The sequence below is a fragment of the Gavialis gangeticus genome, unplaced genomic scaffold (genome assembly GCF_001723915.1).
Source record: "Gavialis gangeticus isolate Ggan-Ray unplaced genomic scaffold, GavGan_comp1, whole genome shotgun sequence".
Classification (NCBI taxonomy): Eukaryota; Metazoa; Chordata; order Crocodylia; family Gavialidae; genus Gavialis; species Gavialis gangeticus.
Window position 1 is genome coordinate 80,494,444 of NW_017729034.1, and position 16,881 is coordinate 80,511,324.

General features: G+C 42.4%; 1 protein-coding gene across 1 annotated transcript in view; it reads right to left on the reverse strand.

Moving 5' to 3' along the window:
- Nucleotides 1-16,881, reverse strand: part of MTHFD1L (methylenetetrahydrofolate dehydrogenase (NADP+ dependent) 1-like) — a 327,067-nt gene that overhangs the window by 155,567 nt on the left and 154,619 nt on the right. Inside the window, exon 20 of the mRNA XM_019527514.1 lies at nucleotides 1,925-2,064. Within this exon, the coding sequence (XP_019383059.1) occupies nucleotides 1,925-2,064 (140 nt within the window). The remainder of the gene's footprint in view (nucleotides 1-1,924; nucleotides 2,065-16,881) is intronic.

Sequence of the window (16,881 nt, forward strand, 5' to 3'; positions counted from 1 at the left end):
GGCTGTTGTGAGGGGCATCAGGAGGGCTGTTGAGACTGTGGCGGGGAGTGCGGGGCACCAGCAGTGCTGGGTGGAGGGGCTCTGCGGGGCCTTTAATTTTTTATCATGGATTTGGGGTTTTTAATTAGAGAATTTGCAATTTTTAATCAGAGAAAACCAGGATCCCTGCTTATGAGGAAAGGCTAAAAAACTAGGGTTATTTAGCCTGCAGAAAAAACTGAGGGGAGATTTCATAGCAGCCATCAAATGAGGGGCAACTGGAGGGAGAATAAAGAAGGGCTTTTCTCCATTACCATAGGCGACAGGACTAGGCAAAATGACCTCAAGCTGCTATATTACTTTGAAGGAAATCCAGGATGGGGGAAGGAGTGGCACACCCATTGGTCCAACATCCATACACACCCACTCAACAGCCATACACAGCCACATGCACACTGCAAGGAGCGGCAGGGATCCCAAAGCACTGTGCAAGCTGTCACTGCAGGGATCAAGATGGGCAGGGGATGAGCCCTGGTGAAGCCCCCAGGGCCACTGGGCTGTGTCCAGAAAGCAGTGTGCACTGCAGTAACCTGTGGCCTCTCTCCTGTGGTTCTGGGGAAAAATGTGGGGCACTCACCACAAGGTGCTTAGCATCTCGGTGGCACATGAATGGGCAGAGAGCAGCAGAGCAGGGCTGGGGGAAGGGGTAGACCAGGCAGCTGGGTAGGAGACCTGGAGGGACTGAGCCTGGGGGCAATCTGTGGAAAACAGCCATCCAAATTTTAGCCAACTGGCTGGGATGGCCTATGACTGGCTAAGCTAGGACATGTGGTCACTTTACATATAGAACAAACACATAGGTATAAAGGGCAGATTTAAAAACTCTTGTCACTAGGCTGAATAATAATTTTTCTGTACCAACCCTGGAACATACAGAAGAATAGCATGCCAGAAGATAAAAGCTGCCTAAGTTGAGTGAGAAGAAAAAGAAAGATAATATTGCAGTGACAATATTTTGAATGTGTTTGGCATTGAAAGGTCTGAACAAAAGGAAAAGCTCAGCTTTAGGTCTGAGATGATTAGTTATAAGGAAGGCTCTGTGCATTCCACAGTTTTGCGGCTGCAGAAACAGCTCTGGAATTTTTCCCCATTATGAGGCTCTACAGAAATCTTGTTTCCCTGGCAGCATCCGATCCTCTCAAAATTGCCGGGGTGGAGCAGCAGAAGCATACATTTAGCCTTTCAGTATCTTTGCCTGGTTAGAGTGCCATTCACATACACTAGTGCTCCTGCTTTGGCCCAAATAAGTGAGGAATGCTTCTAGGATTAGCAGTCTCCAAGATCTGACCCTGAACCTGAACTGAGAGAGCAAAAGGCCAGGTGCTGTTCATTGCAATGAAGTGAGAAATTTTTTTTCACTATTTTAAGAGGTAGCAGAAGGGGGAAGAAAGAGGTGTTCCTGTGGGTGGAAAAACGGAAAATGAGAGTTTCCACCACTTCAGTGGCAAAGGTCACAAGCCTTCCACCTACCAAGAGACCTTAAGTCCCTTCCACACATGCAATGAAATATGAACTTTGCTTTCCTTCTCAGCAGTTAAGTAGATATCAAGACCTGGAGAGTTTGTTTCCTTACAAATTCATAATACTAGGATTTACAAAACATTATTTTAAGAAACATGGGAAATAATTTTTTTAAGTTGTTTTTTTCTGTAAACAAACTTTACTCTCTTTTCTAAAATTCAGGACATCTTCATAGCTATATAATCCTTGCTCCTTTGGCTGCTCCCTTTAACCTCCATGGACAATGCTAGAACGAACAGCTGTGAAGGAAGAGAATTTCTGAGTTGCTGCTTGCATGAAAAGCAATATCAGCTATTTAAAAAAGAAAGATGTTTATATGCAGCTCCAATGCTATTTTGTGTTACAAAAAGGTGCAGAAACTTACACTGGGCCCACCTCCATGCATCTTCAAAGCCCTTATGGTAGCAACAAGCACAACCACATTGGGAATCAAGCCAGAGGCTCTGCATTTGATGTTGAAGAATTTTTCCATCCCAATATCAGCACCAAAACCAGCTTCAGTTACTGTTAAACATTAAAAGAAAAAAAAAAATCATTAGCTGAAGGCAAGGGATGCTTCTGCTTTATTCTAGTGTAATGCCCACTTTTAAAGATACCTCAGCATTTGTTTTTCAAAAACATTTTGTTAGAGGAGTTCCATTTACACAAGTGATCTTGGTTCACAACAACCAGTTATGTAAAATATTTTTTTTTCCAGATTATGTCCAATATGCCAGAGAGGACTAGATATAAAGAACCATTTCTCATAACTGAGATCTTTTACTAGCAACTGGTTTTTCATTATAACTACTGTAGTGAACTTAAGTACATCCAAAATGCTTTAAGTAACCCCAAATGTATAAATAATCCTTGTGTTATTCACTCTTTCATAATCTTCCTGGACATGCATGGTATCAAATATCAGACCAAAAGCCTTCAAGGTCTAGGAAAGTTATGATACTTATCAGAGATGCATGGGTCACCAATAGATTTTCCAAAATAGAGATGCAATTGCCAGTTCAAAATATAACAAGTATTTAAAATTATAATGTATGTCTCTAACAATATCTAAGTAAACAGAATACTAAATAGCTATAATAATAATATTATGCAATTAGAATATCAAAGAGCAGCACATCTAAAGTCACATGTACCAGTTTGCTCAAAATTTATCACATAGCTGCTTCAAAAGAAGCTCATTCTCCAATTAAAATGGGCTACGAACTTTCTTTTTTGCACAAGCACATGACCAGTAACAAAGCAATAACTTAAAACTCAAGCTGGTCAAAAAATTTGCCGGGGGACCAATTTTCTGCCAGAAAATACTGATTTGATTTGATTCAGTTCCATTGAAACTGTTGATGGAAACCAGGCAGGCCAGCCCATTCCATGGAATCCCAGCCTCTTTATGGTAGCCCACCTGCAGGACTCCCAAACCCGGATCCCCAAATCCCTGTTAACTGCCTATTGGGCTGACCATTTCAAGGGATCCACCTCTGACAGCCTGCCCGATGGACTGCTACAAAAATCAAGATTTCCTAGTAGCCGAAGTTCACTGGCATTCTAGGCAGATGGCTCTTGTGGACGGCTGATTTCCTGGGCAGCTGGCTACCTAAGAAGCAAGCCAGAAAAATGCGGTTCTCCCAAAACGGATTTTCAAAAACCCATTTATTTTACATATTATCTATGAGATTAAATGATGAGGTCGTGTCCGTCCCCATCCCCCCTGAAATTCATATATTTTTGTGAGGGGGAAATTATCTTCTCTGACCAGTGCTACGAGAAGCAAACCACAATACAAAAATTAAAAAGTCATTTAGAGTAACTAATGTTCACACAGTCATAAAAGATGACCTGAATGTTACATTTTTATTTCTTGTCACCAATATGTGTATTTAATGTAAATAGCAGAACTGGAATTTGGTCAGATGGAGGCAAACAACAATACAAGTACTTAAATAGTTAAATTGCTTGTTCTAATGCAAAACAAAACAAATCATCCTAACACTGGGATTCTTTCAAAACTGCTGAAGCATGTATCCAAAATGAGAGCATCTCCCTCCCAGGGCATGCCATTCCAAGAGCCAATTAACCAATCAATCAATATGAACACTAACAATTAAGTAGAAGAATGGCAAAGCATAATCTACTAAATAGAAAATAAAGACTGAATTCTAAAGAAAAAGATGTTTCAGTCAAGCAGAGCAGACTAACTTAAAACTTGATTGAAGTCTCATGTCTCTTAAACTGTAAACTGTCTTTGTTGAGAAGGCTAGATGTAAATCAAGAAAGACTGTTTTCCATTTGACCTTGCTTTCCTCATTTTCTAGATTCTTTAAGGAGGTTGTTGCCACTATGTCTTCAAGTCTTAATAAAAGTATAGGTTTTGTTATTAACCCAGTGCATATTTTCCCCAGACTTAAGTGATTATAAATCTTGTATAGCAATCTGAATAGTACTTACAACAACTCCCCAAATACAACAAAAGGGCTCGCCCCTTCCCTACACAGATAAATACAACTTTTCTATTTCCAATCCTTGATGAGTAACTATAGTCTAGGGAAAGGCCTAAGAAATCTAGATATTGATATACCTGTTTTGAATATCAACTTTGGTGAATTGTCCACCTGTACAGGAATAATCATAGCCTTCTTACCCACACACAAGGATCATCTTTACCAACACTGCCAGTCACATTTGTTTCTCTCAGTGCCCACAAACACACTTTGGTTCCTTCTGTAGATCTATTTTGTGCTTATGTAAATTAAACATAATGAATACAGAAGAATACAGAAATGAACTTGTAGGTTCAATTGTGTGGCTGACTACAGCTTTTCATAAGAAAACATTTAGTTCTTTCTAAATCTTTAAAGTTTCACGTTAAATGAAAAGCAGTTTGGATTGTTTATGCTTGCAATTGTCTTCTCAATAGCTGAAACACACTAAAATGTGTAAACATTTTCTTTATACTTTTTCAAGGTTTTTCTCTGTCTCCTTTTTTACATTCCCTTTACTATTATGCTTCATTCTCTTTAATTGATTTTTTAAAAATTGATTCCCTATCAAGTGGAAGAAGTTTCCTATAAAGCCTAGGGTTGTGTTTGTTTTACACCAATTACTTCAAGCTTCACATAAAGTTAATATTTACTTTCTGTCTCAAGTTAGGTAAATTAATTTTGGCAAGATTAAGAAAAATTGTTCTAACTCTAGTTTACCCTTTTCTGGACTCTTTATTAGTTTGAATAAGAGTGTTGCCCCTACAAATTCCTCCAATAATCAGGAATTTCCCTTTTTCGTTTTCTATTCAATTGCCTTCATAATCTTTAATGAGGACACAGTTATCCTTACAGCCTCCCACATCAGCACCAGAGCAATGGGTATAGCATTCCATCACCTTTCATTTTGACCAGGACTGTCCAACTTTCAGGCAGCTGGGGGCCAACACCAGCATGATCCACAAGCTCCCAGGGCCACATGGACACATGCACCACTGCACTGCATGTTGCCCCCCACACTGCCCATTGCTCACCCATACGGACTCCTCCCATTCAACCCCTGCACTGGATCCCCTGCACAGTCCCAGACTTGTCCTCCACTCTCTCTGCCACACTTCTCCACTCCCTGGGGTAGGGACAGGAAACAGCAGCCAGAAGAGGAATGGGAAGCCTAATGCTCAACTGCCCTTTTAGCTGGAGTGATAGGGGGAGCAATGGCCAAGCAGAAGCCTGGGAGCTACAACTTAAGCCTCTCAAGGTTGCATGTGGCGCACAGGCTTTCAGTTAGACGGACCTGATTTAGCTGCATTTCAGATGGCTTTATGGTCTGGAGGGCCAGTCCTAGAAGTAAGTACAGATGAACAGGAAGGGGACATCTTTATCTCAATTAAGCACTTACAGCTCATATGTGAATTCCCCGCCCCCTCTCTTTAAATGCTGACATGCCTGAACTCAACATTTACTAATAAACTAAACCCATATATAAACAAGTAAAAAACACAGATGTGAGCAGTACAACCATAGTGAGACCAACTAGGGGGAAAGAGACAGTCAGGGATGTTAGAGCTTGACTTCAGAGTGAGGAAGGAAACAGGATGCAGTATAAAAGCTGCTTGGACCAAGACTACCAAGTGCAAAGGAAACAGAATGAAGAATAAAGTAACATGCCAAAGTGTTGTCCTTTGAAAACTGTTTGTGCTTAAATATCCAGTGCAATCACTTTTATATTATTTCCTGCTCTCAAATCAGCGTGCCAATGAAAATACAAACAAATACAGGCCCTGGGGACTTAGGCAGCTTCAAGCTGGTCTTAGTTCAGTAATGGCATGACTGAGCAAATCATTTAATGAGCTATAATGAAAAATTATTAAACTGCAAAAACTCATATATTGCTTTATTTCAGAGTCCTCAATTTATAATCCATTTAGTCTATAATACAAAACAATAGTTCAGTCAGTTGTTACAGATGAAATGACAATGGAATTCAGGAACAAATGTATAATCCCTTGCTAAGCCATGTTCAGAACATCTAAAAGGTACAGGGACTGAAATACAGGAGGCAAAGTTAACAGGAGTGGTTCCTTGTTCTCTGCTGAAGGCAGATAGGAGCTTTTTTCCTTTTCTTGACATAGGTAAACTCTCCAACCATCCCTTCGTAGCCTCTTTGGCTGCTAAGGTGAGAGTTCCTCTTCAAACCTGTTTACTCACTGGACAGACTGTACTCTTTTTTCCCCCTATTCCCTCTCTACCTGAATTAGTGCAGTTAGTCATGGTTTTTACCTATTTCTTAGTTATACAGCAGCTTCCATCCATTCCACAAAACACATTAATAGCTTAAGATATTATATCTATTTTACAAGTGGGTGAAAAGCAGCATAGTAGAACCCAGCAAATATTTTGGTGAGTTACTGATTCACTGAAAATAAACATTTTGCTTGGCTAAAACCAAAATTAAATAACTACAAATGTCAAAACTATTAATTTCAGGAATACCAACATAAACAGCTTTATTTTTTCAAGCCTCACTCACAAGGGAACTGAGGTGCCATTCTTTTGGTGATGAAGATCTTGTACACCCTAGAGCTCAATGGGCACTCATTTGATTTATGGGAGATGGAGGCTCAAATACAGCTCACAGCCTGAGCTTTTCCTTACAGCAGCATGGCAAGGTGACTGCTGAAACCCCCTCCTGCTGAATGACACTGAAGCCCCACAACTGTGGGCCGATCAAATGGGCCACGGGCTGGTTTAGGACACGATTCCATACTCTAAATTGGTCCAAAGGCAACCTTAGACAAGTTGCTTACCTTGTTTATATTTTGGTCAATTAAGTTACCAAAGCAAAATGGAAAAAACGTAACTTTGCTTAAGCAAAGAGATGGTTTGATAAGATGAACATTCCTCAGGATGAGGTGCAGGGTAGGAAGAGGGAAAGGAAGAATAAAAATCATAGAAACATGTGGAGACAGGAGAAAGGATGACAACAAGAAAAAATATTGCCGTACGAGAGACAAACCTACGGAAATTATTTTCTCTTATATACAGCCAAGACATTGCAGTGAACACTATAATTCCATTTTGAGGTTCTGATGATATGATCACGTCAGTCTAACGGTTCCCCCTCATGGCTTATATCATCACCAGAAGCCCTTGATGGGACACTGACTTGCTATGCATGGCTGGGGGTATTTTATTTCTTATAGCATATAAAGGATGTCAGAGAAGTCAGAACAAAGTGTTGTGGTTCAAAAAGTTGATCAGATTTCATAGTCATGGTCTCTTTAGTAAAGCGGTAATTTTTCTCTGCTGAACAGTACATCTATCATGCTATAACTAAATGTGTAAAACAGTCCCACATTTGTCTTGAATTCCAGTTTATCCTTATGGATTGTTGGAAAGCCTGGCAACAGAGGCAAGACTACAAGGAGAGTTGTGATAAGAAAGCACATCTAATCCACAATAGAATTTGCTGTAAACAGAGGCAGATTTTAGATGAAACTAATTTCCCTCCAGTCAGCACTTTCTATCAGCAAATCAAAATCAAAACAAAACATTTGTATTGGAAGAACCAAGTTGGGAATGTACACATGAGGCTAAGTTTCAGGGCACAGAATGGTGAGCCTGAATGCCTGAACAATGCAAAAGGAAATGGAAACTATGAATTGCTAGCTGCCATTTACTCCCCAGATGTAAACATATCTGCTCTGGTGCAGCTGTCTGCTGGTAAACTCAGGAAAGAAGAGTTCAAAGTTACAGAAGCACATGAACTCTGAACCTGGAGCTCAAGGTATGTTAGCTGTAGAGAACTGATAGGTCCTTGTTTAAGTCACAAGTACCAAGGTGCCTAGCCACCAAAATAAACTGGGGTAGAGCAGCAATTAACCCAACAAGCCATCACATCTTTATATTAGGATAGCTGGGTTGAAGCAGCCAAGTGTTTGTCCATTTTGAATCCGGTAATTTATCTGACCCGAGCTTCCACCGATACATGTGATCCTAGAATTTGATGAGCTCCAAATATTCCACTTTTAAATTATGAGGTTTTCTTGTTTTGTTTTGCGTTTTTTTCTAATGTGGCCAATGATACTGCTTCTCTGAATAGCTTATATCCATTCAGTTTTTCTTACTGTGCATGTACTTCTAATGAAGCTTGTTCCAACAAGTCCACAAAGCTGGTATAGCAGAAACAGTGGATATTGCAACTCTCAGCAAGTTGTGCAGGGACACTTAAGGAAAAACATTTTTCATTTTGTAAAGAACCGAGGTTTAAAGCTCCTATGTTGGTCCATGGTTGAGAGAGGTCAAAGTAGCACACTGAGCTGAATACACAGTATTTTCCACTCAGTTTGGCTGAACATACAGTTGCTCAGACCACAAGGATTACTCATCTTTAACTACGGTGCTGTCAGTTGTAAGATGCCGTATGCTGTAGCACTGCACTCCCTATGGAGCCAAAATAGTGGGGATTTCCTCAGTTTTGACTGCCAATCCAGACTTCTGGCATTACAGCAGTATCTGGGAATTTCAATTTCCTATGCTAAGACATAATATTTCTTACAGTTATTAATGCCTTTGTTTTGCAAGATGCTTTTGACAAAATGTCAAAGTCTATTCTGGAAAGGCTGAGTATATGAAGACGAAGTTAGTTACAGTATACTTTTAGTTATTTAAGACATTAAGTCTGTATTACTGGAAGTTGCACTGGATTTTTTTATTTTATTTTATTTTTTTTTTTTAGTATTGCTGTGCTTGTGATAGCCCTGATCCAGCAATGCAGCAATGGCAGATCTCTGTGCTCATCCAGGACCCCAGTGGCTGCTCTGGCTGGCCAGTGGCCCAGTTGCCAGGATCTGTTTGCAGAATCAGGTCAATGATACAAGCACCCATTATTGATTCCACAGAGCTGACCTCCAAAAAAAGTGATGCTGTGGCCTGATGTTGGAACCAGTGCTGTTCAGGTTTTTCCTGAAATAATGTCATTGGAAAACACCAATTTCTCAGAACCAAAACTATTTAATTTTAATTTCACTGAACTTCTTCCGAGTCACAGGCTGTAGAAACCACGCTGATTTCCTGACACCTTACCTGGCAAACTGGCGTGTGGCTTACAGAAGGTCTGTAAGTTGAAGGACAGCCCTACCATCTGGACTGACTCAAAGACAGGGTTGCAAGGCTGGAAGCTTCAGCTCTGGCAAGGGCTCAACAGCTGTGGCCTGGATCTGCAGAATGGACTCAAAGCCCTCAAAACTGCTTCATAAGCCAGGCTTTGCAGGGTTTCCAAGGTCCCTGCTACAAACCTCTAGGAATTTTCTGGGATTGAAGGTTTGTTATTTCCGGACAGGCCTATCTGTGGGATTCCTCAGAGCTTCCAGTCTAAGTCAGCTCAACTCCTACAGCTTGAGGAGTCAGATGCTGAGAGAGCTGGACAACTCAAGGGCAGTCTGCATGGAAGCTGCTGAATAAAACTGTCAGCTTTTGTCAACTTCACTACTCCCTTCTGCTATTCAGAGGTAGGCAGCAAATGAAACTGAGAAGAAACAAGTCAATTTTCCGTAACAGCTGCCATGGTCCTTAGGGAGTTCATTTTGTAAACACCATGCATCAAGTGTTTTGGAAACACAATTTTTCAGAATTTCTACTGCACAAGAAATTTCCGGAGGTCAAAACACTGTGAACCAGAACAGAAATTCAGCTACTGACATGAGATTCTGAAAAGAAAAATGAAATATTGAAAGATACTTTAAAGATAAATAGCAAAGATGTTACTTACAGCACTGGTTGAAAATTTGTGTCAAAACAAATCTTAGATGAACAATTGTGTTCTAAATTCCTCACTCCCCCAATTAAAAACATATTTTTAATGGAAATTGTCAACTGTTTGACAAATTAACATTTGTTCCCATGTTCTTAACAAGCAAAATGTATTTGTTGAAAACTAAAATAGATTCAGCCATCTATCCTACCACAGTATTTCATGACAGCAGAAGTTCAGTTTTTTCCTACCCTCATTCTCTGCTCTAAGCCAGGCTCTTATTAGAATACCTCTCCTAAAAAGCACCATGAGAGGACAGAACAGTGTACCCCAGGACATGCACCTGAGCATCAGACTATTTCAATTAGAACGCACAGATTACCATCAATTCCCCTTTGATGTTATTATTTTAAATACCCATTACTTCCAAAATTCTTTTATACACTTCATTAAAGCATGTCTTCACTGAATGTAGCATGTCTAAGATCTTTGCTTTGAGAAGTTTGAAGCTGTGCAAGTAGAGCTACCCATGGATGCTACGTGATTTCTATTTATTAGATCCTTCACCTCAAGTGCAATTTGATATTGCTGTACACCTACTGGATTTGAAATGACTAAAAGATAAGGACTTAAAATCCAGGACTGATGTTTTGATCATGCTAATGGCATCATTTTTGGATTTTTGTTGGCAATATAAAACAGTAATATTAAGGAAACAGTACTACTGGTTTCCACACAAAAAAGAAGTGGTTGGCAGAGTAGAGAAGGAGAGGGAGGAGGAAGAAGAGAGAGTTGCACGCCGTTTATTGTATTATACACTTGTCTGAATCCCTTTGCCAAATTTGGTGGTTTTAGAATTACATTTTTAATGCTCGTGTCCTAATATTGTATAAGACCCACACAACAAGCAATGAGAAAAAGCTTGTTATACAGAGGGAAATTTATTGTGACAGCTGAAAATTGAGTCTGTGTGATAAAGGTGCTTGCTGAAGGTTCTATGAAGATTAGACCAAGTGTTTTTTTGTAATTTGTTTAGATATTAAACTATAGGCTGTTGCTGAGAGCCTAATTAAAGTTTAAGATGTAGTAAGGCCTTGCATAAAGTAAGGCCTAGTAAATTTAGCAAAGTCTTGAAGTAGTAAGGCCCTGTGACGTAGTTAAAATTAAACTTATTAAAAGAATGCAAGGCTTGTGCTGCTATTGGTCAGTCTAAGGACAGTTGAAGTAAAAAGAATCTGAATGGCTGTAAGTTATCAGCACAGCTCAGAAGTTATCAATTGGATGGCACATACAAAAATCATTCAGAAGGAAGATGTAGCTCTGTGAAATAAGTACTGATTTAAGATTAGCTGCTGGCCTGGATCAGTGGGCCTGTGGACCTCGAGGAGCCCAAGAACTGAATACCAGGGTCCTTCCCGGTACCCCTCGGACACTGCTGATCAGAAATGCCTGACTTCACTGAGCTTTGTGGAAAGAGAAACTTGTGCATCAGGCATCAGAGGGTACTGCTGATAAGTTGCCGACCCAAATTATTATTGTCTGCCTGTTGTTTTGTTATCTGTGCGTAGTTGTGTTTTTGTTAAGTCAATAAACCTTTCTTACCTTTCTACCCCCCGACCACACTCTCAATCAATGCCGAACCCTCCGCTGGCAGCTGGAACATAAACTGGCATCATGAACAGGACTGAGAGACTCTGGTCCAGAAAGAAAGGTCGGAATGGAGTCCATTGGTGGCTTTGCTTACGGAAGTGACAGGGATAGAGAATCCTGGGTGGGATAAAGATAGGTTGAGACCTGACTGGAGTGACCTGGGAGCTGTGCCCGATCACTGGGCTAGATTTGCTACTGCTGCCCGGGGTAAGCCCAAGAAGGGGTGCCTGTCACGGCTGCCGGCCACATGCCTGAGGTTATGGGCCGAAGAGAATGCCCAGCTCCGGGAAAAGGTCACCCGGCTAAGTAAGGAGTTAGAAGACGTGAGAGATCCAATAGCGTGGTGTGCAAGGCGGCGCAAGCTGCTCAGAGCCGCTTGGAAACATTAGAATGGAGAGAAGGAAAAATTATGATTGGGTGTGGCTGCTTCCCTCCAGAAGAGGGCGCAGTTAGCACAGGCTGTGGAGCCATCCTTTCACAAGGTACAACAGTGTCTGTATGGGAGAAATTGGAAGCTGAGCTCTGGGAAGATCAAGGGGAGGAGACTGATGGAGAGGAGATTGATGAAGAGCCTGGTGCTGAACCACTCCCTGTGTGTCCCTGCCCAGAGGGAGGAACCTAGCCAGGTCTTCCCTGTGGTAGGGCCACAAGGAGGGAATCCCCGAACAGAGCTACGTTTCTTTACCTGTGTGGAAATTCAAGATATGCAGGAACAGCACAAGTCCAAGCCGGAAGGGTCAGTGATAGACTGGCTAGTTCAAATGTATAGTGAAGGGGCATCCGCAATTTCAGTGAGTAGAGCCAAAGCTGCACAAATTGTTCTGTGCCCTGAGCTCCAGTTAAATTGGTTTGCAGGAGGTAATGAAAATGTTACTTTGTTTTCTGCTGCGCTTCAAGCAACTGCAGCCAGTTATGGTAATATGGAAGAAAAGTTTAAGCCTGTCCCTCAGGCGTGGGCCAATTTAAAGGAGGATGTCCGCTGCTTGCATCAGTTAGCACTAACTGAAATCATTCATGCAGCAGTTTGGACTTGCATGCCAGATGCAGAAGTCGTGACAGCACCGGTGTGGAGGACGTTTTATCGACAAGCACCAACAGTGTGCACCTCAGCCCTGTTGGCCTTGGAGCCAGAGGTGGTAAATCACCCAGTAAGAGATGCGATCCGGTGATTAGTGCAGCTTTTACCCATTTTGCAAAAGCCAGGGCTGACTAGGCCGACGAAAACTGCCAAGGCCATGGTGGTGGCCTCAGCAAAAGACAACCCCCCTGACCCCTCCGAATTGTTGGAAAAAGCTGGGGAAGGCTGGCCCAAGACTGTGAGCAAAAATGTGGAAAGACTTGTTAGCTGCCAGTTTCAATGAGGTGTAAATTGATGGATTGCCCACCAATGTTTTGCGAGGGCTGTGGGCTAAATACTGCAGTGAAAAAGGAAGCCCAAAAGTGGAGCCGCCTGCACTACCAGCAGGGTCACTGGAGGGATTCTCTGCTCTGAGGGCAGAACTGTCAACATTTTCCCAGGCACATGTGGGGCCACCAGCCTTTACCCCCTCTGATCACGTGGCGTAGGGAGCCCAGTCGGCCCAAACTCCAACAAAAGGGGCCACAATGGGGGCAACAGCGGGCCGGGGACTGGGATCTAAAGTTAATATTGGCCCCTTAATTCAGATACCTGTACAGATTCAGTTAGGTAAAAGTGAAAAGTCAGTTGATATGTTATTAGACACGGGTGCCCAGATTTGCATTTTAGATTCCGCAGATTAGAAAGGGGAGAAAGGAACCCCTTATCAAGTAATTGGAGTTGGAGGCACCAGACAACCAGGACATCTGCTTCAAGTAAACTTTGTGTTACCGAATGGCTCTAAGGTGACGGCGGCAGCAGTAATACTTAAAGGGGGACCAAGCTTACTGGGACTTAATTTACTAAGAGGACAGAGGTTTGCCCTTGAGCAAGAGAACTGGCAGTTTGGGTGTGCAGTGTCTCACCAAGAATCAGAAGAAACAGCTATAACAGCTGTAACTCAATGTAGCATGATCCCACTAACCCTGCCTCCCATGAAAGGAGTACACAGACCCCAGTATCGAACTCCCACCGAGGCCATCCAACCTATCCAGTGTATTATAAGCCAGCAGTTAGAAGATGGGACTATTATCCAAACCCACTCTCTGTATAACAATCCAGCGTGGCCAGTGTGCAAGCCAAATGGAGGGTGGCAACTGACTATTGACTTTTGAGCTTTGAATACTAATACTGACCCCTTGACGGCTGCTGTCCCGTCACTACCAGCCTGAACAGAAAGCATCCAGCCTTAACGGGCCTGCGTGGATGGGATCTGTTGATATCAAGGACATGTTTTTTGCTATTCCCGTCCATGAGAGTCACTGGCCAGTATTTGCTTTCACATGGATAAGGCAGCAGTATACCTACACCGTGTTGCCCCAGGGGTGGATACACAGCCCCACTCTGGCTCATGGGGTTTTAGCTACAATAGTTCATGAGGTCCAAGAAAAGTACCCCGATGAAAGCGTGTGACAGTATATAGACAACGTCATGGTGAGCAGTCAAGACAAAGAGGCTGTGACCAAGGCCTTTGAATCATTAAAAGAGAAAGTGCGTACCTTTGGATTCACACTGTCTGAATGGAAAATCCAAGAAGTAGGGCCCCATTGTGAATTTCTAGGAATAGAATGGCAGAATGGGGGGCCCACAATACCAACTGACAGGCTGCAAAGTATAGTAGAGACTTACTGAGCAATTTTTCAGCCAGTCATTGGGCAGTATACTGAGAGGTTTTAAAGAAAACTAGTGAGGATTTTTTTTGCAATTTTGAACTGTCTTTTAAATCCTACAACATGGTATTGAACACTTTAAAATGCAATGGGTTTCCATATGGCTCTGCTTTGGAAACCAGGACCCCTGATTTCCAATTATAACACACGCATGTACCTCTCTGAAGATCTAGGCACGAAGAACAATATTCGTCCAATGACAAATCCTCCCTTCAAACATTACACTCAACTCTTCCTGTGTTCTCATGAACGCCTTGGGAAAAAACACATATTTTAGCTATCTGCTCTGAAAGACCAAACAATACTGCACCTGTAAAATCAAGGCTGGGAATAGTTGGGAGACAAAGGAAATAATAAAATATTTGTCCTTTCCAAATTCAGGCTGTGGGCTAATTAGCTGAAGTACCTCTTCTAGCCAATGAAATTGCAGTTTTAAGTCACAAAAATACAGGATTTAAAGAAGATCATATTCTTCATGAAAGCAGAATAAGACTTTAACACATTTCCTGGAAGACTTTCTAATAGCAACAAAAGTCAAAGGTGGTGGTAAGTACAAAGGAACATAGCAAACGCTGAGTAAGCATCTTCCCTAATAGCAGGCAGCGTCCCTGGAGACTGGCACAAATCAAAGAGCAAGAGCACAGCATTAAATCAATTAGCATCAGAGTTGGGCTTGCACATGAACACACACATACATATATGTATTCATCCATGTATGCTTTTAAATGAGAATTCATCTGAAGGGGAAAGACGACAAGATTAGCTTGCCATTAGGGATGTGAGAAACGGGCCCTATTCGATTCAGATTCAGCCCAAAGTGGGGACAGGGATTTGATTAGTTGATTCAGATCACTGTCCCCGATTTGATACGGCTGAATCCAAATCTGAAGATTCAATACTGAATCAGAGAATCAGCAATTTGGCCATATAGACACAGCTTTAGAAGTTTTTTTAACACATCTTGAGGTAGCAGGCATGGTTCATGATCGCTGTGATGATGGGGTGGATGGAGCGTACTACAGGAATACCCCCGCGTGCTCTGTGGTAAACCCAGAAGTGGACCAGAAGTACTTCCAGTCCACTTCCAGGTTCGCTGGGGAATACACTGGGGACGCCCCCGTGCTTCTGTGGGATGCACCCCAACATCACACCATTCATGAGCCCCTGCTACCTAGAGGTATGTAAAAAAAAACATTTACAGTGGTCTCTATGTCTGAATCGGATAGATTAAAGGGTTCTCTGATTCAATTTGGATTCGGAGATTTGGCCACTGAATCAGGCTGAATTGAATCAGGGACCAAAGCTTTGCACACCCCTACTTGCCATGCTCCTCCCATTCTGGTCATAAAAAAGTGCCTCTATATAGACGCATGTGAAGTTTGGTCTATACACAGAATAAAGCAGACGTTGCCATTCTAGCTCAGACTGCTGTTTGGATGGAACTCCCTCAACCCTACTCTTCTCTATGACATAGCTCTAGCTCCCTCATTACTACCAATAGGTGTGGTCTTGCTATGGTTTAAACATCATGGGCCTCTACACATGTGAGGAGCCTGCTGTGACACACTGGAAATCTAGCAGGTCAGAGCAAATTCGCAAGCTGTTGGAGCACAGAAACTGATGTGCTCCAGCAGCCTTGTGTGTCACACATATCAGCACTGTCGCACATTTCTGTGCTGACAAAAAAATGGCAGCGATGCACTTTGAAATAAAACAAGTCTGATGAGCTTTAGTTCAAAGTGCACCACCACTATTTTTTCAGCTCAGGGATGCACAGTGATGCCAATGCACATAATGTGTGGGCGCTTTTAATTACTATGGCTTGCTAATAATAGTGCCCTGCACCACATCTGGGAGCATGTGTAAAAATGCCCCACCTTGTCACAGTGTACTCCAAGGTGAAACTCCTAAAACACAAACCACCCACTATATTATCTATTTCCATTTATATTAATAAAAACTGGAGCCAATCTTTGTGGACAGATGAGAAGCAGTAGCTGTATTTACCTGAATCCAAGACAATCCCCCAGTAATTAGATTCTATATATGGAAAATGTATACATTTATTATATTTTTCCACGTACAGAATCTCATTATTGGAAGATTGCCTTAAATTCATCCCCACCATCACTGCAGCAGGGAAAGCAGTGGTAGAGAGGCAAGTGGTAAGGGGTAGTAAGGGAGTAGGGAGTAAGAGACCGGCAGTATGAAGGCAAGTGTTAGGGGGCAGGCAGTGTAAAAACTGCCAGTGGGGAAGTAGGGGGAAGGCAGCTTACCCCCTGCTGCCTTCTTTCCTTACCTTACTTTACCTACCTCTCCTTATGCATGCCCAACACAAGCCATAGGCCCCAGCTTGCCTTTCCCCCTCCCCCTACAGCCTCTGCCCCTGCTGTTTCTGGCACAGGCAGGCTCTGCTTCTCCATCAGCCTGGGGCATAGAGCATGGGTCCAACACCACTGCTATGGGGCCAAGCTATGTCTGTACTGTTCCAGGCTGGAGTGAACAGAGAGCCTGCTGGTGCCACAACAAAGGTAAGGTTGGGGGAGGAAGAGGAGAGGCATGTGACAAAGGCTGTAAGGGAGCAGAAAAGAGGAAGAGGAAGGATGGCAGATGTGGCAGGGAGGGGAAACCAAGCTGCCGGTGGGTGGAGCAGTTCCT